Source organism: Salvia splendens, chromosome 6 (genome assembly GCF_004379255.2).
Source record: "Salvia splendens isolate huo1 chromosome 6, SspV2, whole genome shotgun sequence".
NCBI classification, from domain to species: Eukaryota; Viridiplantae; Streptophyta; class Magnoliopsida; order Lamiales; family Lamiaceae; genus Salvia; species Salvia splendens.
In genome coordinates this window covers 23231268-23258748 of record NC_056037.1, presented here as the reverse complement: position 1 = coordinate 23258748, position 27481 = coordinate 23231268, and the positions used below count along the sequence as shown (strand labels likewise).

At 33.8% G+C, this 27481-nt stretch overlaps 1 protein-coding gene and 1 long non-coding RNA gene across 2 annotated transcripts; one reads left to right on the top strand and one right to left on the bottom strand.

Moving 5' to 3' along the window:
• Window positions 1-1935: 1935 nt before the first annotated feature.
• On the bottom strand, window positions 1936-3362 carry LOC121808983. Its single transcript, XM_042209537.1, has 3 exons — window positions 2747-3362; window positions 2464-2627; window positions 1936-2376 (listed from the first exon to the last, which is right to left on the bottom strand). Exons 1-3 carry the CDS (start codon window positions 3360-3362, stop codon window positions 1936-1938), a joined length of 1221 nt encoding a protein of 406 aa, XP_042065471.1.
• Window positions 3363-25899: 22537 nt separating this feature from the next.
• Window positions 25900-26413, top strand: LOC121807714. Its single transcript, XR_006052021.1, has 2 exons — window positions 25900-26068; window positions 26162-26413. It is a non-coding gene; the product is annotated as an uncharacterized LOC121807714 (long non-coding RNA).
• Window positions 26414-27481: the final 1068 nt, after the last annotated feature.

The window sequence follows — 27481 nt, the reverse complement described above, 5'->3', positions numbered from 1 at the left end:
CCTACAAACTTTCATTATACAATATGTGTTAGGTACTAAATGACATAAAAATAGGTTGGCTTAAAAAATGTCTAACAGCCAGTTCAGTTCCAATATGATTTTGGAACCTCGCCCACCATTTGACTTTATAGACCCTTGTCAGAGAATAAGGGGTAGGGTCTGGATAAATTTTCTCAAAATTGAAATCCCATGCAAAAATCCAAGGAATTTTGAATTCAGCGTGGAAGACGATGAGCTTTTGATAATTTTTTTGAGTCGAAAACTCTGCAAAGACATTAAAACCTTCTTGAATTTGAAGAGGAAGAATTTTGATAGAAGACCCCATTTTTCTCCACCAATCAACAAACCAGACGAGAGGTTGTTTATCACAGTTGTGGTGGAAAGTTATGAACCAAGAGTGGTTGAAGGGTCTAACTAAAAAAGCTCTAAACCAAGCATTCTTATGATCAATGTAATTATACCCCTGAGCTGGGTGGTTAACTGGGAATATTTTGAATTCATTAGGTCATTTGGATTGAAATGGTTTACTTAATGGACAAGTAAACCAAAATATAAAGAGTTATGTTACAAAATAAACTTATACGATATTACATTTCTATGATGTTGTAATGACCAAAAGATCCTATTTTTATGTCATTTAGTACCTACCAAAGATTGTATAATGAAAGTTTGTAGGTCATTTGGGTTGAAATGGTTACTTGTTTGCCAAGTAAACCCAAATATAAATAGTTATGTTATAAAATAAACTTATACAATATGACATTTCTATGATGTTGCACTGACCAAAATGATCCTATTTTTATTTCGTTTAGTACCTAACAGAGATCGTATAGTGAAAGTTTGTAGGTCATTTGGATTGAAATTGTTTACTTGTCGGGCAAGTAAACTTAAATATAAACAGTTATGTTATAAAATAAACTTATACGATATGACATTTTTATGATGTTGTAATAACCAAATGATCCTATTTTTTATATCATTTAGAACCTAACAAAGATTGTATAATGAAAGTTTGTAGGTCATTTGGATTGAAATGGTTTACTTGTTGGCCAAGTAATCCCAAATATAAAGAGTTATGTTTCAAAATAAGCTTATACGTTATGACATTTCTATGATGTTGTAATGACCAAAAGATCCTATTTTTTATGTCATTTAGTACCTAACAAAGATTGTATAATGAAAGTTTGTAGGTCATTTGGATTGAAATGGTTTACTTGTTGGCCAAGTAATCCCAAATATAAAGAGTTATGTTTCAAAATAAGCTTATACGTTATGACATTTCTATGATGTTGTAATGACCAAAAGATCCTATTTTTTATGTCATTTAGTACCTAACAAAGATTGTATAATGAAAGTTTGTAGGTCATTTGGATTGAAATGGTTTACTTGCTGGCCAAGTAAACCAAAATATAAAGAGTAGTGTTATAAAATAAGCTTATACGATATGACATTTCTATGCCAAAATGATCCTATTTTTATTTCGTTTAGTACCTAACAAAGATCGTATTGTGAAAGTTTGTAGGTCATTTGGATTGAAATTGTTTACTTTTTTTTTTATCGAACACCTTCACGGTGGAGGGTTGAGTTGGTTCCTCATCCCCTATATATCATCGAAATGAAAAGTTTATATACCAACTATCCCAAAAGTGGACAGTCACACAAAGGCAACAAACTACTATCAACAAAAACAAAGGAAGGCAGAAAATAAGCTATCCAATCTAAAGCAAAAAACCATCTGGTCCAAGGATATGTGCCTGTGCTTGAACTAGCAGATAACTTCCTGTTCATCATCCCCTCCACCAGCAGATAACTTCCTGTTCATCATCCCCTCTCACATCTCCACCTGCATAGCATTGAACCCCCTGCAACATCAAACAAAAAATTTCGGCCAGCCTTAAAGCACCTACACAGCAAACCCCATCTCCACCCGCATCATCAAAACCGGAAATTTGGCATTCCCAACTGCTCCAATCTACATAAAGCCTTTACACGAGCTGGCGACGAGCCCCTTGTGTAGTACTGGATCGCACCAGCCTGCAGGCTCAAGCCTGCAAGAAAATCTGCTACCTTATTCCCTTCTCTAAAAATATGGGAGATTCTCCAAACGCAACCCTCCAGTTCTTTCCTTACTCTAGCCAAAACATTACATATTTCAGCCGGGCCAAGATGGCCTGTGTGAAGCCACCGGACCACTGTTTCCGAATCTGACTCAATCCAGATACGGTTGCTATGTTGCTTCGCAAGCCTCACGCCTATCATCAATGCCATGGCTTCAGCCTCCAGCCCTGACCCGACATCCAGATCAGCAGCAAAGGCGGCAAGGATCTCCCCCTCACTATCTCTAAGCACCCCTCCTCCCCCTGCCCGTTGAGGAAGCTGCTTGAAAGCACCATCTACATTGATTTTTATCCACAGGGGGTCCGGTGGTCGCCACTATACCCTACCCACCTTCTTCCTTCGCACCTTCGGATCCCTACTCACCATCTCATCCAGCTTAGGACTACAATATTTCCAATGTTCAGGTCCTAGTAACTTGGCCACAACCAAATGCCTCAACTTCACATTAACTCTCTTGATCACATTTGCCACATCAAAAGCCTTATCCCTGTGAACATTTTCATTGCGTTCTGTCCAGATAAACCAAAGGATTAAACAAGGGAGGATCACAGCCACGTGCTGATTAGAATTAACGCCATGGACCTCTGCCACCATCTGAATCTCAATTCCAAATTTTCCCCAATCTCACCAAACGGAGGCACCTGAGGGAACCATTCTGCAAAGTGGTTCCAGACCCTCCTAGTCGCTTCACCATTGACAAACAAATGTAATCTTAATTCCACTAGAGACTTCTCACAGCATCTACATTTCGAAGAAAGCGTAATCCCCCTCCACTGCATCTTCATATCCACCGGGATTCTGTTCGACAAGAGACGCCAAAGGAACAAGGAAATTGATGGGCCAATACATATCCCCCAGACCAGACTATGGATCAACCGCCTCTCACCTCTATCCCGCACCAGATTCCATGCTGATGCCAGGGAAAAATCCCTATTTCCTGTAAGTTTCCATCTTCCCACATCTCTACTCCTTCCATCAAACGTGATTTGCAAGATCTTATCAATAACTCTATCCGGTAACCCCGCCTCCTCTGCCAGAATCCAGAGTCCCTCCTCATTCCAATGATCATCCAACCATAAATCCTTAACCTTTAATGTGGAACTAACCACACCTGGGTCACACATCTCTACAAGTGGCGTACTCAGCACCCAGGAATCATACCAAACACTGATCTCACCATTCCCCAGAACCCACCGAACCTGCTCCCGACAAAGGCTTCCTACTTTAAACAACCGTCTCCACATCGGGCTAAATCGGTTTGAGCGGTAGGTTACCAGAGGGAAGGGTTTTGTCACGCCCGCATTTTCTAAGGATAGAAAACACGGTTGATCGCGACTAGGGGAGGATTAAAGAAGCGGGGAAGAAAGGGGAAAAACAACACAACTCGACCATAGCTCGAAACAAATGGGAATAGCTCGAATAAAATCAGAGTATCTCAACAATCAACAACTCAAAAATGAATACTATCTCAACGATACAAGAACTCAAAAGAAGGACAACTACTTAGCGGAAGCATTTGAGAGAAGGAATATGCCACGTGTGAAGACATGACACATTCTACACACTTAACTTTCTTCAACGGTCTTGCTCAACACCCACCGCACCCGTCACGCTCAACCTGCAATTTTTAAAAGAAAAGCAGGGCTGAGTACTTGATGCACTCAGTGGACTCATGCCGAAAATATTTTATAAAAGTATTTATCATGCCACCATTGAGTGACCTTGGGGTTTTAACTTTAGAAATCGCCCAAGACACTAAAATCTTTTCCATTGTAAAATTCGGTTGATCAACCATTTTCCCATAGCTATCTCCCATATCTGATCCATTGATGACAAGGAACGTGGCCACATTCCAAGTCACTAGACCGGCCGACCCAAAAGACGGCTCACGATCTCCATAGGTGTACACTAGCCTGAATAGGGACTCACTCCCTAGACAGACCCGAATTCGATTATCCATTGATGGCAAAAGCCACATCAGATAGGTTCCATAGAATAAAACAAAACACGGCATGGCAAATATTCATATCATTTTCACATAAAAATATACTTTGGGCATTGCCCTTATTTAAAAAGAAAGCCCACCTCGCTTGCTTATATCACACAATCACGACTTTACGCAACCTTTTACTCTTGGTACCCTCGTACGTGCAACAACCCTTGTCAATATCACCACACAATCAGGTTTTCCATTATTACAATTATCATGCATGTCCCTATCGTTCCTTTCATTGTTTTCTTAGATTGTCCATTCCCGAACGTTCATCAACATAAGGAAAAACATGCCACAATATTTCTCAACGTGTTACACATAATCAGGCCAGGATACCTTCTTAAATCATACATGCATCATATAATTCATTAAAACTTAGCAACAAGTGATATTTTCACCTAACAACAAAACTGGCAGAATTGCGCGGTTGGTTTGTGAAAATCATTTAAAATTCATCCGGTCTCCGTTGGGGCTGAAACTTTTCTACAATACAGTAGACACATAAAATATCATTCAGTTAAAATTTCACATCAAAATAATCTTTTTAGGTCGGTCAAATCGAAAACGTAACTCCCTGGTCGAGAAAAACAATTTCTGGCAGAACTGCGCAGTCAACTTCAAATATTTACCAAAAATACATCATTCGTCCAAATAGGTTGAAATTCACGCACCACACAGAAGACACCTTGAGGTTTACTCAGAAAAAAGAATCGTATAAAAAGGAGTTCGTTTGGTCGGTCAAACATGCGTCGGAACCTACTATCCGAATACTACATATTTCATGCTCCAAAATTAGAGTTATCCTAAATGAATGCAAGGAAATCAAGGCTGGAAATTGATCGGTGATTACCTTCTTAGGCGGCAGAAAACTCTCTTCTCCAACTCGGTTCTTTCTCTAAATTTTAGTTCCTGGTTTTTCTTGGTATTGAATTTATGTGTAGAAAGATCATGGGATTGATTGGATATATATAGGCAAAACTGATAGATATTGATGGATTTGGTGGTTGGAGAGATTTTAGGGAGTATAGATATGGGGAAATCGTTTGGTGATATGGTTTAGAGAAATATATTTGACCAAGTCAACTAGGAAAAGATTTAATTAGATTTATTTGATTTTTTTCTTTTTTTTTTACGGGTGTTACAATCTACCCATCTTAACAAAAATTTCGTCCCGAAATTTGCTTACGTCCTTCGAATACAGAATTTCTCCATCATCTTGTCTTCCAAGCAGCTTCCTCATGTCGCTTAATTAACATTGTAGTTGAAAGTCACATCGCTGCCACTTTTAATAAATGACGCGAGATTAGACTATATTAAATTAAATTGCGCACTTCGCATCATCCCTCCTTGTCTTGCACCCTCTTTTGCATTTGAACTTCATTTCGTCTTCGCTATCTTCCACTCCTTGAAATCTTCTTCGTCTTCTTTTTGTTCTTGTCGTTCATGGAAAACGTAGGAAATAGTCAAATAGTTCACACATCAAGCTTGCTCGAACGTTTCACGCAATTCCAAGAAAAAGTTTCATGGTCCACCGGCATCCATTCGCACTCTCGATCTCCTTGCCTCGTTGTGCCTTGACAAATTAGGGGTTCTCCCCAAACTTTCAGATTTTCGTTCATTTTTGTCACTCGGGAAAGTGATAGATTATCTCAACTTAAAACTACGGTTCGCGTGTATTCAACCTAACCTACAACGTAAGCACTCTATGTTCGCAACATACTTAATCATCTCACGTCTCAACATCTACCACAATTAACGCCATTCATACCACAAGATAAAACACACAACATCCATAACAAAAGACTTTCGAACTTCACATTTATATTCATAAAATTTTGACACAAAAGCTTTCTTCAAACTCTCGCCCTTTTCCTCAAAAATTTCTAATCTTACTTTTAAAGTAAAAGTTTTGACTAAAAACTAAAACGTACTTTCGCATCAACTTTCATCCTTCGTATAAAACACTCCATAGAATAACGCATCATACTTTGCACCTCATAACATCACACTTCCGTAGCTCAATTTTCCAAACAAAAGAGTTAAAACTATTTTACTCGAAACTTAAAAAAAATTTGAACAATTCATAAACACAATATTTCCATTGATCAAATCTTATCATAAAAGACAAGTCATCCCATTGCAAGACATACATCTTTTTATCACCATTGATTTTCATCTTCTCGCAAAACACACACACACACACACACACACATATATATATATATATATATATATATATTTATAACCACAGCTCATCTATCCCATTGTAAAACATACTTTGTTTTCATGACCATAGTTCTTCTATCCCATTGTAAAACATACTTTGTTTTCATGACCATAGCTCTTCTATGCCATTGTAAAACATACTTTGTTTTCCTAACCATAGCTTCTCATCTCCTTTCCTGAAAACTTTCTCATAAAATTTTTTCATAAAAATAAATTACCTCTTTCTTGATTGAGCGCGGCGAACCGGGATGTTGAGCCTTCAATGCATAATTATTATTATCATTATTATTTTAGTCTAGCGAAACAAGTCTAGACTAAGACTGAAAAAGACTCTCGGGTCCAGAGCGGAAAGAAAAATTGCTCTGATACCACTCTGTCACGCCCGCATTTTCTAAGGATAGAAAACACGGTTGATCGCGACTAGGGGAGGATTAAAGAAGCGGGGAAGAAAGGGGAAAAACAACACAACTCGACCATAGCTCGAAACAAATGGGAATAGCTCGAATAAAATCAGAGTATCTCAACAATCAACAACTCAAAAATGAATACTATCTCAACGATACAAGAACTCAAAAGAAGGACAACTACTTAGCGGAAGCATTTGAGAGAAGGAATATGCCACGTGTGAAGACATGACACATTCTACACACTTAACTTTCTTCAACGGTCTTGCTCAACACCCACCGCACCCGTCACGCTCAACCTGCAATTTTTAAAAGAAAAGCAGGGCTGAGTACTTGATGCACTCAGTGGACTCATGCCGAAAACATTTTATAAAAGTATTTATCATGCCACCATTGAGTGACCTTGGGGTTTTAACTTTAGAAATCGCCCAAGACACTAAAATCTTTTCCATTGTAAAATTCGGTTGATCAACCATTTTCCCATAGCTATCTCCCATATCTGATCCATTGATGACAAGGAACGTGGCCACATTCCAAGTCACTAGACCGGCGGACCCAAAAGACGGCTCACGATCTCCATAGGTGTACACTAGCCTGAATAGGGACTCACTCCCTAGACAGACCCGAATTCGATTATCCATTGATGGCAAAAGCCACATCAGATAGGTTCCATAGAATAAAACAAAACATGGCAGGGCAAATATTCATATCATTTTCACATAAAAATATACTTTGGGCATTGCCCTTATTTAAAAAGAAAGCCCACCTCGCTTGCTTATATCACACAATCACGACTTTACGCAACCTTTTACTCTTGGTACCCTCGTACGTGCAACAACCCTTGTCAATATCACCACACAATCAGGTTTTCCATTATTACAATTATCATGCATGTCCTATCGTTCCTTTCATTGTTTTCTTAGATTGTCCATTCCCGAACGTTCATCAACATAAGGAAAAACATGCCACAATATTTCTCAACGTGTTACACATAATCAGGCCAGGATACCTTCTTAAATCATACATGCATCATATAATTCATTAAAACTTAGCAACAAGTGATATTTTCACCTAACAACAAAACTGGCAGAATTGCGCAGTTGGTTTGTGAAAATCATTTAAAATTCATCCGGTCTCCGTTGGGGCTGAAACTTTTCCACAATACAGTAGACACATAAAATATCATTCAATTAAAATTTCACATCAAAATAATCTTTTTAGGTCGGTCAAATCGAAAACGTAACTCCCTGGTCGAGAAAAACAATTTCTGGCAGAACTGCGCAGTCAACTTCAAAAATTCACCAAAAATACATCTTTCGTCCAAATAGGTTGAAATTCACACACCACACAGAAGACACCTTAAAGAAAAAAGAATCGTATAAAAAGGAGTTCGTTTGGTCTGTCAAACATGCGTCGGAACCTACTGCCCGAATACTACAGATTTCATGCTCCAAAATTAGAGTTATCCTAAATGAATGCAAGGAAATCAATGCTGGAAATTGATCGGTGATTACCTTCTTAGGCGGCAGAAAACTCACTTCTCCAACTCGGTTCTTTCTCTAAATTTTAGTTCCTGGTTTTTCTTGGTATTGAATTTATGTGTAGAAAGATCGTGGGATTGATTGGATATATATAGGCAAAACTGATAGATATTGATGGATTTGGTGGTTGGAGAGATTTTAGGGAGTATAGATATGGGGAAATCGTTTGGTGATATGGTTTAGAGAAATATATTTGACCAAGTCAACTAGGAAAAGATTTAATTACATTTATTTGATTTTTTTTTCTTTTTTTTTTACGGGTGTTACAGGTTTGGAGCAATATTTCTAATGCATGTACCGCGCCCACAACGACCTTTGCTCCCGAAACCTCCACCACATCTTGATGCTAAAAGCCTCAATAACATCTGCCAAGTTCCGAATCCCCACACCCCCTTCCTCTATCGGAAGACATACCCGCTGCCATTTAATCCAATGTGTTTTCCTTGACGTATTGCATAAGCCCCACAAAAATCTAGCCATGACTTGTTCAATCTGTTTTAAGGCCCCCTTGGTGGGATCAAGAACTTGGAAGATATGAATGGGAAGAGCCCCAAGGACACTTTTAATCAGAGTTAGCCGGCCGCCAAAGGATAAGTGCCTGTGACTCCAACTATGGATTCGTGCCGAGATCTTATCCCACAGGAACATAAACAAACTTGTTTTCTTCGGGCCTCTGAAAATAGGCACTCCAAGATAAAGAAATGGGAGTTCTCCTTGCTGGAAACCACTAGCTTCCACGACTTCACTTGCCCATGACTGATGTTTTTTGTCTAAATAAAAACAGCTCTTTCCCACATTTACTTTCTGACCCGAGACCTTCATGTAATGTTCTAGACACTCAAACAGCTCCAAAACTGACGCTCTCTGAGCTTGTGAGAATACAATTATATCATCCGCGTAAGCCAAATGAGAGATTCCCATAGTATATCTCGTTGTTCGGTACATCATTTCTTTTCGCCCAAGGATTGAAATTGTTTACTTGTTGGCCAAGTAAACCTAAATATAAACTGTTATGTTATAAAATAAACTTATACGATATGACATTTTTATGATGTTGTAATAACCAAATGATCCTATTTTTTATATCATTTAGAACCTAACAAAGATTGTATAATGAAAGTTTGTAGGTCATTTGGATTGAAATGGTTTACTTGTTGGCCAAGTAATCCCAAATATAAAGAGTTATGTTTCAAAATAAGCTTATACGTTATGACATTTCTATGATGTTGTAATGACCAAAAGATCCTATTTTTTATGTCATTTAGTACCTAACAAAGATTGTATAATGAAAGTTTGTAGGTCATTTGGATTGAAATGGTTTATTTGCCCAGCAAGTAAACCAAAATGTAAAGAGTTATGTTATAAAATAAACTTATACGATATTACATTTCTATGATGTTGTAATGACCAAATGATCCTATTTTTATGTCATTTAGTACCTAACAAAGATAGTATAATGAAAGTTTGTAAGTCATTTGGATTGAAAGGGTTACTTGTTGGGCAAGTAAACCTAAATATAAAGAGTTATGTTATAAAATAAACTTATATGGTATTACATTTTTATGATGTTGTTATGACCAAAATGATCCTATTTTTATGTTATTTAGTACCTAACACATATTGTATAATGAAAGTTTGTAGGTCATTTGGATTGAAATGGTTTACTTGTTGGCCAAGTAAACCCAAATAGTTTATTTTATAACATAACTCTTTATATTTGGGTTTACTTGCCCAACAAGTAAACCCTTTCAATCCAAATGACCTACAACTTTCATTATACAATCTTTGTTAGGTACTGTTTGACATAAAAATAGGATCATTTTGGTCAATAGAACCTCATCGAAATGTCATAACGTATAAGCTTATATTGAAACATAACTCTTTATATTTGGGTTTACTTGGCCAACAGGTAAATCATTTCAATCCAAATGATCCTTACTCACCTACTAGAAGTACTATGGTCATAACTTTTAATGAAGAATTTAAACCTGATATGGCTTATTTAAACGAAGAATTAAACAATCCTTTCTATAAAGAAAAAGAAAAATGGTTCAATAAGTTAAACATTAAAGTTAAAAATAAACTAATAGATGAATGGATGAAAGAAATGATAAGAATTAAAACAAATTTCCTTTTCTATGATTTCATTGCAATATACCTATCATCAGAAGGATGGTATAGTTATTTTAAAAAACCGGCTATTAAAGTCGGCTCAAACCTTATGAGAAAATGGTGTTCTTCTGAAAATAATGATATTTTTACAGCAATTCATCCCCCTCTTCAATCCTTCAAAATACAAACTTCCAAAGGAGAAATTATTGCTGACCCTTTCAAATGAACTAAAGTGAATGACCCTGAAGAAAATAGTGAATTCCGAAAAATCATTCAACAAAATAATTATGCAAACCAGATTCTTCATACTATTGCAAATCAATTAGATACTATTTCTTCAAATAAGTTTCCTGCTAACAGACAAAGTATCCTTAATGATACTTCCAAACCTTTTTTCAAAAGTAATGAAATTTTAAAAAATAAGAATTTTTCTTTTAATTCAAAAACAGAGAACATTCTTAAAAAACTCTCTGAAAACCTTGGTGAATCAAGTAAGTCAACTACAAATGTTATTCATAAGAGCCATGAGTCGAGTACTGAGCAATCAAGTTACTCTTCATCTGAAAAGGAAGATAATTTTGTTGAAAAATTAGAAGATGTTTTCAAAGATTCTAATAACTCCCCTCTCAAAATAAATAAAATTTTCAAAGGGAAAAATTTAACAGCAGTAAACCTTATTATAATAGACCTTCGCCGGCAGACTTACTCTACGAAGAAAGAGGTCAATTTTATAAATCCAGTTATGACGGAACTTCAATTACCTAGTGGAATATTGATGGAAAACCTGAATATGAAATTCTCAATACTTTACAAGAAATGGGAATGGCAAAGATGGCGTATAGATACGCAGGTATTTCTGAAAAAGAAGCTTGTGTCCTCCTTGTTAATGGCTTTACAGGTCAACTTAAAAATTGGTGGGATAACGCTTTAAGTTTGGAAAGCAAAGAAGAAATACTTAATCATGTTGTTAATATTGAAGATCAAGATGGAGATATACAAGAAGCAAGCGACGCTTGTGACTTTCTTGTTGTCACCATTCCAATGTATTTCGTAGGAAATCCTAGGGAAGAGTATAATAGCTCTTCTATGGTTTTAAACAACCTTAGGTGTCCTTCCTTATCTGATTACAGATGGTACAAAGATGTCTTTTTAACTCATGTCCACAAGAGAAGTTATTGTAACCAAGCCTTTTGGAAAGAAAGATTCATAGCAGGATTACCTAAACTTTTTAGCGAAAGAATAATACAAAAACTCAAAAATGATATTAACTCTGAAAATATCCCTTTTGAAAATATAACGTTTGGCCAATTATTTGCTTTTGTCAAAAAAGAAGGGCTAGCCCTTTGTATCGAAATAAAAATACAGAACAAATATAGAAAAGACAAACAAAAGGAGAAAAATGAATTAGGATGTTTCTGTGAAATGTTCGGGATCGAAAAAATTGAAGCTCCTTCTTCTAAGATCAAAAGGAAAACTAGAAAATTCAAAAAAGAATCGCAAAGGCAAGATAATTACAAACCACCCCAAGGTAATTTTAGAAGAACAAAGCCTATAAGAAAATTTAAACCAACTAATAATAAAGATAGAAATGAAATAAAATGTTGGTACTGCAAAAAATCGGGTCACACTGAAGACCAATGTTGGAAGAAAAAGAAGAAAAACATCAGGCTATTAAGTAAACAAATTAATAACATGTTAAGAGAAGAAAATAATTCCTCAAACTCAGAAAATGAGTCAGAAATTGAAGAAATTCAAAACATTTCTGAAAGTAGTAATTATCATAGTAGTGTTGAAATGAAAAGGATATTTACAAAATTTGCATCAATGTCATTTCCAAAGAAAATAAAGAAGCTATTCTTGATCTCGTCCATCAAATTCCTGACACTGAAACAAGGGATGAATATCTTAATAAGTTAAAAGACTTAATTCTTGAGGAACCTTCTACTTCCAAAAAGATTAATATCAAGGAACAATTTAGTTTAAACAAACTATGGGATAAATATCCTTATCAAAGTATATCAAAACAAATAACAACGAAAGACCTCTAGAGTGAGATTAACAATCTTAAGAAACAAGTTAATAAAGAATTTTATGGATTAAAAGAAAAGAATTTTGAGTTGGAAACAAGACTTTCTGTCATTGAGAATAATGCAGAAGTAAATAATTGGGAAATTCCGGAACAAGATTCAGCAAATAACTCCATAAAAGTCATCCAAGAGGTAATTTATCAAAAATGACATGTTAACATAACTCTTGTTATAAATGATTTCAAAACTAATATTATGGCTTTGGTTGATTCAGGAGCTGATCATAACATAGTTAGAGAAGGAATTGTTCCTACTAAATATTGCGATAAAACCAAAGAAAAACTTTATACAGCCAATAATAACCCTTTGAGAATTAGATACAAACTCTCCAAAGCCCATATCTGTAATGAAGGATATTGTTTCAAAAATATTTTCACAATTGTTGAAGATATTACTTATAATATGATTCTAGGAACACCCTTCCTAACTCAAATCTATCCCTTCTATGTCGATGATAATGGCATCACTACCAATGTCCAAGGAAGAAAAATAAAATTTAAATTCATTTCTCCTATTCGAAAACAAGAAATCCTTAATCTTTAAAATAGCTCTACTTTTAGACAGATCAATAAGATAACCCAGAAACAAAAACAAATAGGCTATCTAAAAGAAGAAATTCCTTTCCAAAGGATTAAAGAGCAACTCGAAACTTCTAAATTTACTTCAAAAATTAAAGAAATAGAAAATAATTTTATCCAAAAGGTTTGTAATGAAGTCCCCAATGCTTTTTGGGAAAGAAAACACCATGTGATTTATTTACCTTATGAAGAAGGTTTTCATGAAAGTAAAATTCCTACGAAATCAAGGCCCATTCAAATGAACCAAGAACTTCTTGAAGTTTGTAAAAAAGAAATTAAAGACTTATTAGATAAAAAACTTATTAGGCCTTCAAATTCTCCATGGAGCTATTCAGCTTTTTATGTTATGAAACAGGCAGAATTAGAAAGAGGAACTTCCAGACTGGTTATTAATTACAAACCTCTCAATGCGGTTTTACAATGGATTAGACATCCAATCCCAAATAAGAGAGACCTCATAAATAGACTTTATAGTTCCAAAATATTCTCCAAATTCGATCTTAAGTCAGGATTCTGGCAAATTCAAATTGCTGAGAAGGATAGATATAAGACAGCTTTCACAGTTCCCTTTGGACATTATGAATGGAATGTAATGCCCTTTGGTTTAAAAAATGCCCCCTCTGAATTCCAAAAGATCATGAATGACATTTTAAATCCATATAGTCAATTCTGCATTGTCTATATTGATGATGTTCTCGTCTTTTCTCAAGATCTTGACCAACACATAAGACATTTAGGAATTTTCCTAAAGTCTATCGAGAAAAATGGTTTAGTCATCTCCACCCCAAAGATGAAACTCTTTCAAACTAATATTAGGTTCCTAGGTTACGAGATTGACAAAGGGACCTTTATACCCATCAGTAGGTCTATTACCTTCACAGACAAATTTCCTGATGAAATTAAAGATAAAACCCAATTGCAAAGGTTCTTAGGATGTTTGAACTACATCTCAGATTTCTTTCCCAACCTTAGAGAAACTTGTAAACCTCTTTATCAAAGGCTTAAGAAAAACCCCTTAAATTGGACAGAAGAACATACTAATGTTGTCAAAACTATCAAACAACAAGTCAAGACTCTTCCATGTATTGGCATCCCCAATCCAGAAGCCTTTATGATCATTGAAACAGACACTTCAAACATTGGTTATGGAGGAATTTTAAAACAAAGATTAGATTCAAAAGAAAATCTTGTCAGGTACCATTCTGGTATCTGGAATAATGCACAGATAAATTATTCCGTTATTAAAAAAGAAATCTTATCCATCGTTTTATGCATCCAAAAATTCCAAGATGACCTTTACAACAAAAAATTCTTAATAAGGATTGATTGCAAATCCGCAAAAGAAGTCCTTACCAAAGATGTCCAAAATATTGTTTCAAAATACATTTTTGCCAGATGGCAAGCCATTTTATCCGTATTCGATTTTGAAATTGAGTTCATTAAAGGAGAAAATAATTCTCTACCTGATTTTCAGACTAGAGAATTTCTTCAAGGTCACAATGACAAACTGTAGGACATCCAAGAGACAAAGTATCAAAGACTATGAAGTCTTCCCTTCAAAAGCAACCTCAAAAGCCCTGGTCTCTTCCTCGACCCCAACAACTCCTCAAAAACCCAATCAAATTCTTTCTAACAGGTTTTCCCCTCTTCTAAATTCCCTTGAAATACCTTATAAAACTGCTCTTACCTCAGATATTCCGAAATCCACTAATATTCAAATACCAAACATGCCTGATCAGTTCAAGTACTTTTCTAAAGACTGGCATGAAGATTGTGGGACGACTCCTTTCTCTGAGTTTCCTGCCAAACCCTCTCAAATTGATTTCATAAGAAACCGGTTTTCAAATACTTCCCAACTCTGGGAATCTGATGATTGTTTAAAAGATCAGAAGTACTATGAGTTTATTTTAATTGACTCTGACTCAGTTGAAATAACTCATATTTACAACAGATCCAAAGAAATTGAGTATTCAAAATGTATTATCAAAAGAGTCCTTACCACAACCACTTTTGGTGGTCTCAATGAGTTCAAAATTTTTAACCACCCAGCTCAAGGGTACAATTATATCGATTATAAGAATGCTTGGTTCAGAGCTTTCTTATTGAGATATTATAATCACTCTTGGTTCATAAGCTTTCATCATAATTGTGAAAAATAGTTCCCCGTTTAGTTCCCTGATTGGTGGAGAAAAATGGGATTTTCAATCCAAATTCTCCCCTCTGATGTTCAACAAGGGTTTCATACTTTTGCTGAATATTCTACTCTCAAAAATTTCCAGAAATTCATCATGTTCCATGCGGAATTCAAAGTCCCTTGGATTTTTGCATGGGATTTCAATTTTGAAAAAATATTTCCAGATCCTACTCCTTTCTCCTTGACAAGGGTCTATAAAGTTAAATGGTGGGCTAAGTTCCAAAATCATATTGGAGATGAATCTGCTGTCAAACAATTTTTCACCACTGGTGAAAAGGTGATTTTCCAAAAGGACAAAGAAAGAGAAGAGTAAGGCAGAAAGAACAAAGAAGGCCAGTACCTCGGAGCCAAATAATTTTCTAGAAAACCTTCCAGAACATATCAAGAAAGATTTCTTTGATTTTATGGCTCAAAAGTCTGTCTCTTCAAAATCTAGGTCTGAAGAATCGGTCTCTTCTGATCCTATTGGGGGTCAGGACCCCTTTGATTTTTGATGACAAGTTTCTTTAGAAAGAAGAATACTGAAGCCTATTCTAGGTTTCTCATTGATAATATCAAGATTGATACCGAAATGGTTATCTCCCTTTCAGAGATTGCAAAGATTGTTCTTGAAGTCCCTCCGGAAGAAGTGGATTTTCCATTTCTTAGAGAAACCATTAATGACATTTTTCATAGAATCAATAGAATCAAAAGGATGAAAAGAACTCTCAAAATTATCTCCATTATTACTGTAGCCTGACCGATGCATCTTTTTCAACGGTTCGATTTTAGATCAGAACTCGGATGGCTCCAGGCAACAATTCTTAATGAAGAAAGATGTTTGGAAGAAATGTACAAATACCGAATAAGAAGAAATCAACATATGGATTTCTACCATGATAATGAAGAATGGAGAAATTGCCAATACATCAAGAATTGTAAAGATAAGATTCGGCGGATTAACATCATATTGGCTGCATAATTGCTTTATGAGCCACCTTCTTCAAAAAAGCTATCATCTCAAAAGTAAAAAATGACAGCTACTCCAGAAGAAATCACCACGTAGCCACTCTTTTGTAAATAAATGTTTGTAATAGTTTTCCCACTATGTAAATTATTGTGTTTTACGTCACTGCTTACGTCATTAATGGTTTCTATGATATAGGGCTCATTATTATCAATGAGAAAACCTCTTATTGCTTATTCGGTATTTGTACATTTCTTCCAAACATCTTTCTTCATTAAGAATTGCTGCCTGGAGCCATCCGAGTTCTGATCTAAAATCGAACCGTTGAAAAGGATGCATCGGTCAGGCTACAGTAATAATGGAGATAATTTTGAGAGTTCTTTTCATCCTTTTGATTATATTGATTCTATGAAAAATGTCATTAATGGTTTCTCTAAGAAATGGAAAATCCACTTCTTCCGGAGGGACTTCAAGAACAATCTTTGCAATCTTTGAAAGGGAGATAACCATTTTGGTATCAATCTTGATATTATCAATGAGAAACCTAGAATAGGCTTCAGTATTCTTCTTTCTAAAGAAACATGTCATCAAAAATCAAAGGGGTCCTGACCCCCAATAGGATCAGAAGAGACCGATTCTTCAGACCTGGATTTTGAAAAGACAGACTTTTGAGCCATAAAATCAAAGTAATCTTTCTTGATATGTTCTGGAAGGTTTTCCAGAAAATTATTTGGCTCCGAGGTACTGGCCTTCTTTGTTCTTTCTGCCTTACTCTTCTCTTTCTTGTCCTTTTGGAAAATCACCTTTTCACCACAGAGTTATGTTATAAAATAAACTTATTCGATATTACATTTTTATGATGTTGTAATGACCAAAATGATCCTATTTTTATGTCATTTAGTACCTAACACATATTGTATAATGAAAGTTTGTAGGTGATTTGGATTGAAATAGTTTACTTGTTGGGGAAGTAAACCAAAATGTAAATAGTTATGTTATAAAATAAGCTTATACGATATTACATTTCTATGATGTTGTAATGACCAAAAGATCATATTTTTATGTCATTTAGTACCTAACAAAGATTGTAAAATGAAAGTTTGTACGTCATTTGGATTGAAATAGTTTACTTGTTGGGCAAGTAAACCAAAATATAAAGAGTTATGTTTCAAAATAAGCTTATACGTTATGACATTTCTATGATGTTGTAATAACCAAATTATCCTATTTTTTATGTCATTTCTATGATGTTGTAATAACTAAAATATTACATTTGGATTGAAATGGATTTACTTGTTGGCCAAGCAAACCCAAATTCAAAGAGTTATGTTTCAAAATAAGCTTATAAGTTATGACATTTCGATGATGTTCTATTGATCAAAATGATCCTATTTTTATGTCTTGCAGTACCAAACAAAGATTTTATAATGAAAGTTTGTAGTTCATTTGGATTGAAATGGTTTACTTGTTGGCCAAGTAAACAAAAACATAAAGAGTTATGTTATAAAATAAACTTATACGATATGACATTTCTACGATTTTGTAATGACCAATGGATCCTATTTTTTATGTCATTTAGTACCTAACAAAGATTGTATAATGAAAGTTGGTAGATCTTTGGATTGAAATGGTTTACTTGTTGGCCAAGTAAACCCAAATATAAAGACTTGTGTTTCAAAATAAGCTAATACGTTATGACATTTCTATGATGTTGTAATGACCAAAAGATCCTATTATTTTATGTCATTTAGTACCTAACAAAGATTGTATAATGAAAGTTTGTAGGTCATTTGGATTGAAATGATTTACTTGTTGGCCAAGTAAACCCAAATTCAAAGAGTTGTGTTATAAAATAAACTTATTCGATATTACATTTTTATGATGTTGTAATGACCAAAATGATCCTATTTTTATGTCATTTAGTACCTAACACATATTGTCTAATGAAAGTTTGTAGGTGATTTGGATTGAAATAGTTTACTTGTTGGGCAAGTAAACCAAAATATAAAGAGTTATGTTTCAAAATAAGCTTATACGTTATGACATTTCTATGATGTTGTAATAACCAAATTATCCTATTTTTATGTCATTTCTATGATGTTGTAATAACCAAAATATTACATTTGGATTGAAATGGATTTACTTGTTGGCCAAGCAAACCCAAATTCAAAGAGTTATGTTTCAAAATAAGCTTATAAGTTATGACATTTCGATGATGTTCTATTTATCAAAATGATCCTATTTTTATGTCTTGCAGTACCAAACAAAGATTTTATAATGAAAATTTGTAGTCCATTTGGATTGAAATGGTTTACTTGTTGGCCAAGTAAACAAAAATATAAAGAGTTATGTTATAAAATAAACTTATACGATATGACATTTCTACGATTTTGTAATGACCAATGGATCCTATTTTTTATGTCATTTAGTACCTAACAAAGATTGTATAATGAAAGTTGGTAGATCTTTGGATTGAAATGGTTTACTTGTTGGCCAAGTAAACCCAAATATAAAGACTTGTGTTTCAAAATAAGCTAATACGTTATGACATTTCTATGATGTTGTAATGACCAAAAGATCCTATTATTTTATGTCATTTAGTACCTAACAAAGATTGTATAATGAAAGTTTGTAGGTCATTTGGATTGAAATGATTTACTTGTTGGCCAAGTAAACCCAAATTCAAAGATTTGTGTTATAAAATAAACTTATTCTATATTACATTTTTATGATGTTGTAATGACCAAAATGATCCTATTTTTATGTCATTTAGTACCTAACACATATTGTCTAATGAAAGTTGGTAGGTGATTTGGATTGAAATAGTTTACTTGTTGGGCAAGTAAACCAAAATATAAAGAGTTATGTTTCAAAATAAGAGTAAACCATTTCAATCCAAATGAACTACAAACTTTCATTTTACAATCTTTGTTAGGTACTAAATGACATAAAAATAAGATCTTTTGGTCATTACAACATCATAGAAATGTCATAACGTATAAGCTTATTTTGAAACATAACTCTTTATATTTTGGTTTACTTGCCCAACCAGTAAACCATTTCAATCCAAATTACCTACAAACTTTCATTATACAATATGTGTTAGGTACTAAATGACATAAAAATAGGATCATTTTGGTCATTACAACATCATAAAAATGTAATATCGAATAAGTTTATTTTATAACATAACTCTTTGAATTTGGGTTTACTTGGCCAACAAGTAAACCATTTCAATCCAAATGACCTACAAACTTTCATTATACTAAATGACATAAAAAAATAGGATCATTTTGGTCATTACAACATCATAAAAATGTAATATCGAATAAGTTTATTTTATAACATAACTCTTTGAATTTGGGTTTACTTGGCCAACAAGTAAACCATTTCAATCCAAATTACCTACAAACTTTCATTATACAATATGTGTTAGGTACTAAATGACGTAAAAATAGGATCATTTTGGTCATTACAACATCATAAAAATGTAATATCGAATAAGTTTATTTTATAACATAACTCTTTGAATTTGGGTTTACTTGGCCAACAAGTAAACCATTTCAATCCAAATGACCTACAAACTTTCATTATACAATCTTTGTTATGTACTAAATGACATAAAAAAATAGGATCTTTTGGTCATTACAACATCATAGAAATATCATAACGTATTAGCTTATTTTGAAAATTAACTCTTTATATTTGGGTTTACTTGGCCAACAAGTAAACCATTTCAATCCAAATGACCTACAAACTTTCATTTTACAATCTTTGTTAGGTACTAAATGACATAAAAAATAGGATAATTTGGTTATTACAACATCATAGAAATGTCATGTCATATAAGTTTATTTTATAACATAACTGTTTATATTTTAGTGTATTTGCCCGACAAGTAAATAATTTCAATCCAAATGACCTACAAAGTTTCACTATACGATCTTTATAAGGTACTAAATGAAATAAAAATAGGATCATTTTGGTCAGTCCAACATCATAGAAATGTCATATCATATAAGCTTATTTTATAACATAACTCTTTATATTTGGGTTTACTTGGCAAACAAGTAAACCATTTCAATCCAAATGATCTGCCAACTTTCATTATACAATCTTTGTTAGGTACTAAATGACATAAAAAAATAGGATCTTTTGTTCATTACAACATCATAGAAATGTCATAACGTATAAGCTTATTTTGAAACTTAACTCTTTATATTTGGATTTACTTGGCCAACAAGTAAACCATTTCAATCCAACTGAACTACAAACTTTCATTTTAAAATCTTTGTTAGGTACTAAATGACATAAAAATAAGATCTTTTGGTCATTACAACATCATAGAAATGTCATAACGTAAAAGCTTATTTTGAAACATAACTCTTTATATTTTGGTTTACTTGCCCAACCAGTACACTATTTCAATCCAAATTACCTACAAACTTTCATTATACAATATGTGTTAGGTACTAAATGACATAAAAATAGGATCATTTTGGTCATTACAACATCATAAAAATGTAATATCGAATAAGTTTATTTTATAACATAACTCTTTGAATTTGGGTTTACTTGGCCAACAAGTAAACCATTTCAATCCAAATGACGTACAAACTTTCATTATACTAAATGACATAAAAATAGGATCATTTTGGTCATTACAACATCATAAAAATGTAATATCGAATAAGTTTATTTTATAACATAACTCTTTGAATTTGGGTTTAGTTGGCCAACAAGTAAACCATTTCAATCCAAATGACCTACAAACTTTCATTATACAATCTTTGTTATGTACTAAATGACATAAAAAAATAGGATCTTTTGGTCATTACAACATCATAGAAATATCATAACGTATTAGCTTATTTTGAAAATTAACTCTTTATATTTGGGTTTACTTGGCCAACAAGTAAACCATTTCAATCCAAATGACCTACAAACTTTCATTTTACAATCTTTGTTAGGTACTAAATGACATAAAAAATAGGATAATTTGGTTATTACAACATCATAGAAATGTCATGTCATATAAGTTTATTTTATAACATAACTGTTTATATTTTAGTGTATTTGCCCGACAAGTAAATAATTTCAATCCAAATGACCTACAAAGTTTCACTATACGATCTTTATAAGGTACTAAATGAAATAAAAATAGGATCATTTTGGTCAGTCCAACATCATAGAAATGTCATATCATATAAGCTTATTTTATAACATAACTCTTTATATTTGGGTTTACTTGGCAAACAAGTAAACCATTTCAATCCAAATGATCTGCCAACTTTCATTATACAATCTTTGTTAGGTACTAAATGACATAAAAAAATAGGATCTTTTGTTCATTACAACATCATAGAAATGTCATAACGTATAAGCTTATTTTGAAACTTAACTCTTTATATTTGGATTTACTTGGCCAACAAGTAAACCATTTCAATCCAACTGAACTACAAACTTTCATTTTAAAATCTTTGTTAGGTACTAAATGACATAAAAATAAGATCTTTTGGTCATTACAACATCATAGAAATGTCATAACGTAAAAGCTTATTTTGAAACATAACTCTTTATATTTGGGATTACTTGGCCAACAAGTAAACCATTTCAATCCAAATTACCTACAAACTTTCATTATACAATATGTGTTAGGTACTAAATGACATAAAAATAGGATCATTTTGGTCATTACAACATCATAAAAATGTAATATCGAATAAGTTTATTTTATAACATAACTCTTTGAATTTGGGTTTACTTGGCCAACAAGTAAACCATTTCAATCCAAATGACGTACAAACTTTCATTATACTAAATGACATAAAAATAGGATCATTTTGGTCATTACAACATCATAAAAATGTAATATCGAATAAGTTTATTTTATAACATAACTCTTTGAATTTGGGTTTACTTGGCCAACAAGTAAACCATTTCAATCCAAATGACCTACAAACTTTCATTATACAATCTTTGTTATGTACTAAATGACATAAAAAAATAGGATCTTTTGGTCATTACAACATCATAGAAATGTCATAACGTATTAGCTTATTTTGAAAATTAACTCTTTATATTTGGGTTTACTTGGCCAACAAGTAAACCATTTCAATCCAAATGACCTACAAACTTTCATTTTACAATCTTTGTTAGGTACTAAATGACATAAAAAATAGGATAATTTGGTTATTACAACATCATAGAAATGTCATGTCATATAAGTTTATTTTATAACATAACTGTTTATATTTTAGTGTATTTGCCCGACAAGTAAATAATTTCAATCCAAATGACCTACAAAGTTTCACTATACGATCTTTATAAGGTACTAAATGAAATAAAAATAGGATCATTTTGGTCAGTCCAACATCATAGAAATGTCATATCATATAAGCTTATTTTATAACATAACTCTTTATATTTACCGCCATTAAAATGGCTCTGATACCATCTTGTCCCAGATGTATTTTGAGTATGAACATTATGATTAAATCTTGTTCCAGTTTTATTTTGAACATGAACATTATGATTATAACCTTGTTGTTAAAACACGTATTGGTCGTGGCCGTGTTGTGTAATAACGTATTGGTTAACATCATATTGTTTATGAAAGAGTTATTATGAATTATTCTGTTATCGGAAGTCATTTGATTAAGAAAACACAGATGAAAACACATTTGAAAAGGAAAATACAGATTATAACTTATATGGAAAATGAAGTTAAATCGCAGTATGAAGATATGAAATTGTGAAAAACTCACTTTGGATTAAAACTTGAAAAGGTAGCAGAGGGAAGGAGGGAGAAGAGCAATGAGTCTGAGATCAGAACTCGGTGTGCTTTTCTACATTCCAGACCTCTTATTTATAGCCAACAACCCTGGCTACATAGGAGAACAGTATCTTACAAATACGTAAGCAGTGACGAAAATCACACTAATTTACATAGTACTATTACAAAAAGTCACTATTCACTATTCACTATTCACACGCTTTTACATAACTATAATAGAAAGTAGCCGTCTTTTCTGACTTTTGAGAAGCTTTTGAAATCACTTTTGAAAGATAGCCGTAACTTTTGACATTTGAGAAGAGAGCTTTTGAAGAGGGTGACCCATGAAGCAATTATGCAGCCAATATGATATTGATAAGCCGAATCCTGTTTTTGCAACGTTTGATGTATTGACAACGTCTCCATTCTTCATCATCATAGTAGAAATCCATTGTAACATCCCAAACTTTTGACCCTTTTTATATGTATTAATTTGGAATTTCGATTATGAAACTTTTGTTTATATGTGATTAAGTGAATTTCGTGAAATAATGGTCGTGGGTGATGTGGAATGAAGTGATTGATATTTTATATTTTCCAATGTGGGGAAATAATTATTAGGATCATGCATTAATATTTTCAAGCCAAGTCATTTGGAATTTTCGGCCCTTTCTAATTATTGAATTAGTATTTCATTTCTTGGATTTAATTAATTGCTTGGGATATTTATCCAAATTAAATCCAAACCAAATGATCCCTAAATTGTAATACATGAAATTCGAACTCTAGCCTATTACCTTTGGGAGTTTCAAAAATCCCCTAATTAAAATAGGAGGATGAATTATTTTTCTTTGATTTAATTGGTGCCTTGTTGACTCCTTTCTTTTGAATTAAATCCAATTAAATCATGTCACATTTTATTTCTTCACCCAAAATAAATAAAGAATTGAAATATTTCCTTGGCTATTTAAGCCTAATAAATTTTTGGCCCCTTCACTAATTTTTGGAGGATTTAAATAATTTCCTTGTGCATTCCTCCATGGAATTTTCGGCCCCCCCCCAATTATTTTTCTTACTTGGAGATTTAATTTATTTTGTTCCCTTGTTTATGGAATATTCATTGTCTTTATTTCCTAAATTGTGGATTTATTTCTCTCCAAGTAAATATCAAATAATTCCTTGTTTAATTGCAGCCATAATTTTTGATAATTAGGCCTTTTATAATTGTGGAATTTTTTTTATTTATTTGCCTATATTTTATTCCTCCACAATTAATTAATTAATTTATTCATGGACTTAAACCTAGACTATAAGTAGCACCTAAACAAACCCTAGCCACCATTCTACTCACCATTTTCGTCCACCTCTCTCTCTCTCCCTCCCTACACGTTTTTCTCCCCTCTCCCACTCTTCCTCCTCCATCCAATCCTTGTTCTTGCATCCATTGAAGTTAATTTTCAAGAATCTCCGACGAATCGCATTGTTTCTTGCATCTACCGATTCATTCTTGTCAAAGAAGGTATATTGGCTTCACTTTTCCTCATTCTTTTTGTTTGAACCATGTTCTTGAATCCTACATGCATGTAGTGGGTGTAGGAATCGTAGATCGCAAATTTAATCGGGGGGAAAAGTGAGTTTGCTTGAGAACTTTGATAGTTATACGTTTTCGATTGAATTGTGTGATGTTTGTTTTGAATCTTTGGTGAATGATGTAAGTTTATGTGCAAACATGTTTAAGAGAGTCTTATCAAGCATGAATGTGTGTTATAAGCATGAGAATTTATGTTTGGGTGATTGAGAAGGAAACCTTAATTTCGAAATTGTGAGTCTGATAACTGTGACTTTCGACCAGTAGCTTCTGATGTGTAATTGACCTATCAAACGGTCGAATTTTGATGTGAACATTTTACTGAGTAAATTTCAAGGTGTTTTCTGAGTCTCATGTAAATTTCAGCCCATTATGTTGAAAAATGAATTTTTGAAAAATGTTTGAAGTCGACTGCGCAATTCTGCCTGAAACGTGTGTTCTCGACCAGAAAGTTTCGTATTCTGTTTGACCAACTAAATGACCTCCGTTTGATGTGATTCTTAAACCATATGAAAGTGTGAAGTGTTTTCTGAGTCGTGTAATAATTTCAGCTTCTTTGGACATCGTATGAATTTATGGTGAATTTTTAAAATGGACTGCGCAATACTGCCAGAATTTTTATGTTCCGACCAGAGTGTTGTATTAGTGTGAAACTTTACCTGGATGATTTGAGCGTGAAACTTTACCTGGATGAACTTTAATGTGTCTACTGTGTTGTGACCAAATTTCAGCTTCATATGAGGTCGGGTGAATTTTTGGTGATTTTTACAAACCAACCGCGCAGTTCTGCCAGTTTTGCTGTTTTACGAAAATATCATTTGTGCTAAGTTTTGATGAATTATATGATGCATGTGTGATTTGAGAAAGCATCCTATGACGTGATTTTGTGTGACTCGTTGAGAAAAGTATTATGACATGTCTTTCTTGTGTTGATGAATGTTGGGATGGGTAAGAGAACGATAAAAAGGAACAATAGGACATGCATGAAAATATAAGTTTATGAAAGACTGATTGTGTTGTCGTTGGCAAGGGTGATTGAGTATACGTGAGCTCGAGGAACGAAAGTTGCATAAGTTGGAATTGAATTGTTAAGCGAACGAGGTGGGCTTTCTTTTCAAACTTCTTTATTTTCCGAAAATATTACGTGGAGTTATAAGGGTGGTTTAACTATTATGTCATGCCATGTTTTTGTTTGTGAGAATGTTGCCTGATGCCTAGTTCGTCTGAGCTTGCTCCGTTAGGCTATAGGGCTGTGTTGTGAAATGAATTCGGGTCTGAGTAGGGCCGCAAACCCTATCAGGCTGTGTACACTGGTGGGATCGTGAGCCGTCCTTGCTAGTCGGCCGGTCTCGGGGGCGAATAGTGTGGCCACACTTTCGTCTCATCGTGATGATGTTTGTGATTGATGGAATGATGTGGAAAGTGGGGAGATAAATTGACTGGCCAGTCTTGAAAAGTTTTGTGTTCTCGTGATATTTTTCTGCTATCTAAAACTCGAGATCACTGGTATGGGTGACATAATTAAATTAAAATGTTTTCGGCATGAGCCCATTGAGTACATCAAGTACTCAGCCCTGCATATTATTTTCTTATGTGCAGGTTGAGCAGGATGTTGCGGAGGATGTTGAGCTAGCCTTAGGATGCGTCGTGTCTTCATACATAGGCGTGATCCTTGACTCTCTCTTTGAACCTTATTTCCGCTGCTGTGTTTTTCTGAACTATGTTTCTTTATCATAAATCTTTTCCGTACTATGTCAAGCATGTTTTGGTTGTGTTAGGCTTGAAACGAGTTGTTACAATGTTACTTGAAAATGATGTTTTTCACAACTTAAACTAAATGTTATTTTCTTAGGAGTTGGATGAGTTCTAAATTGTGGTTTTCCGCTGCTTCCTTTTTAAAATGTTTTTCATAAGCTGTTTTTGTTTAATAGTAGTAGTATAACTCTAAGTTTCTTTAAAATTATATATATATATATATATATATAACGTTTTCTTCATCATTTAAGTAATTAAGTTTTCGATAAAAGTCTACCTTGCATGTTTTAGTCGCGATCGCCGCGTCAGTATGGGCGGTCGTGACATCCATATGATGACTTCTTTTGAAGCGGTGCTTATACATTTCTTCAAGACATCTTTCTTCATTAATAATCGCCGCCTGGAGCCATCTGAGTTCTGATCTAAAATCGAACCGTTGGAAGGGATGCATCAATCAGGCTGCAGTCATAATGGAGATAATTTTGAGAGTTCTTTTCATCCTTTTGATCCTATTGACTCTATGAAAAATTTCATCAATGGTTTCTCTAATAAAAGGAAAATCCACTTCTTCAGGAGGAGCTTCGAGAACAATGCTATTTCTGAGAGAGAGGTAACCATATCGGTATCAATTTTGATATTGTCAACAAGAAACCTAGAATAGGCTTCAGTATTCTTTCTTCTAAAGTAACCTGTCATCAAAAATCAAAGGGGTCTTGACCCCCAATAGGATCAGAAGAGACCGATTCTTCAGATCTGGACTTTGAAGAGACAGACTTTTGAGCCAAAAATTCAAAGAAATCCCTTTTGAGATGTTCTGGGAGATTATCCATGAAACTTCCAGGTTTTGATTCTGTTTTGCTAGATTTTTCTGGTTTTTCTGCTTTGTCTTTTCCTTTTTGTTCTCTTTGGAAAACCGCCTTTTCACCAGTGGTAAAGAATTTTTTGACAGCCAATTCAGTTCCAATATGATTTTGAAACCTAGCCCACCATTTGATTCTGAAGACTCTTGTTAAAGAGTAAGGAGAAGGATCCGGGTAGATTTTCTCAAAGTTAAAATCCCAGGAAAAGATCCAGGGTATTTTGAACTCAGCATGGAACATGACAAATTTTTGAAAATTTTTGAGGGTAGAGTATTCCGCAAAGGCGTGAAAACCCTTTTGAACT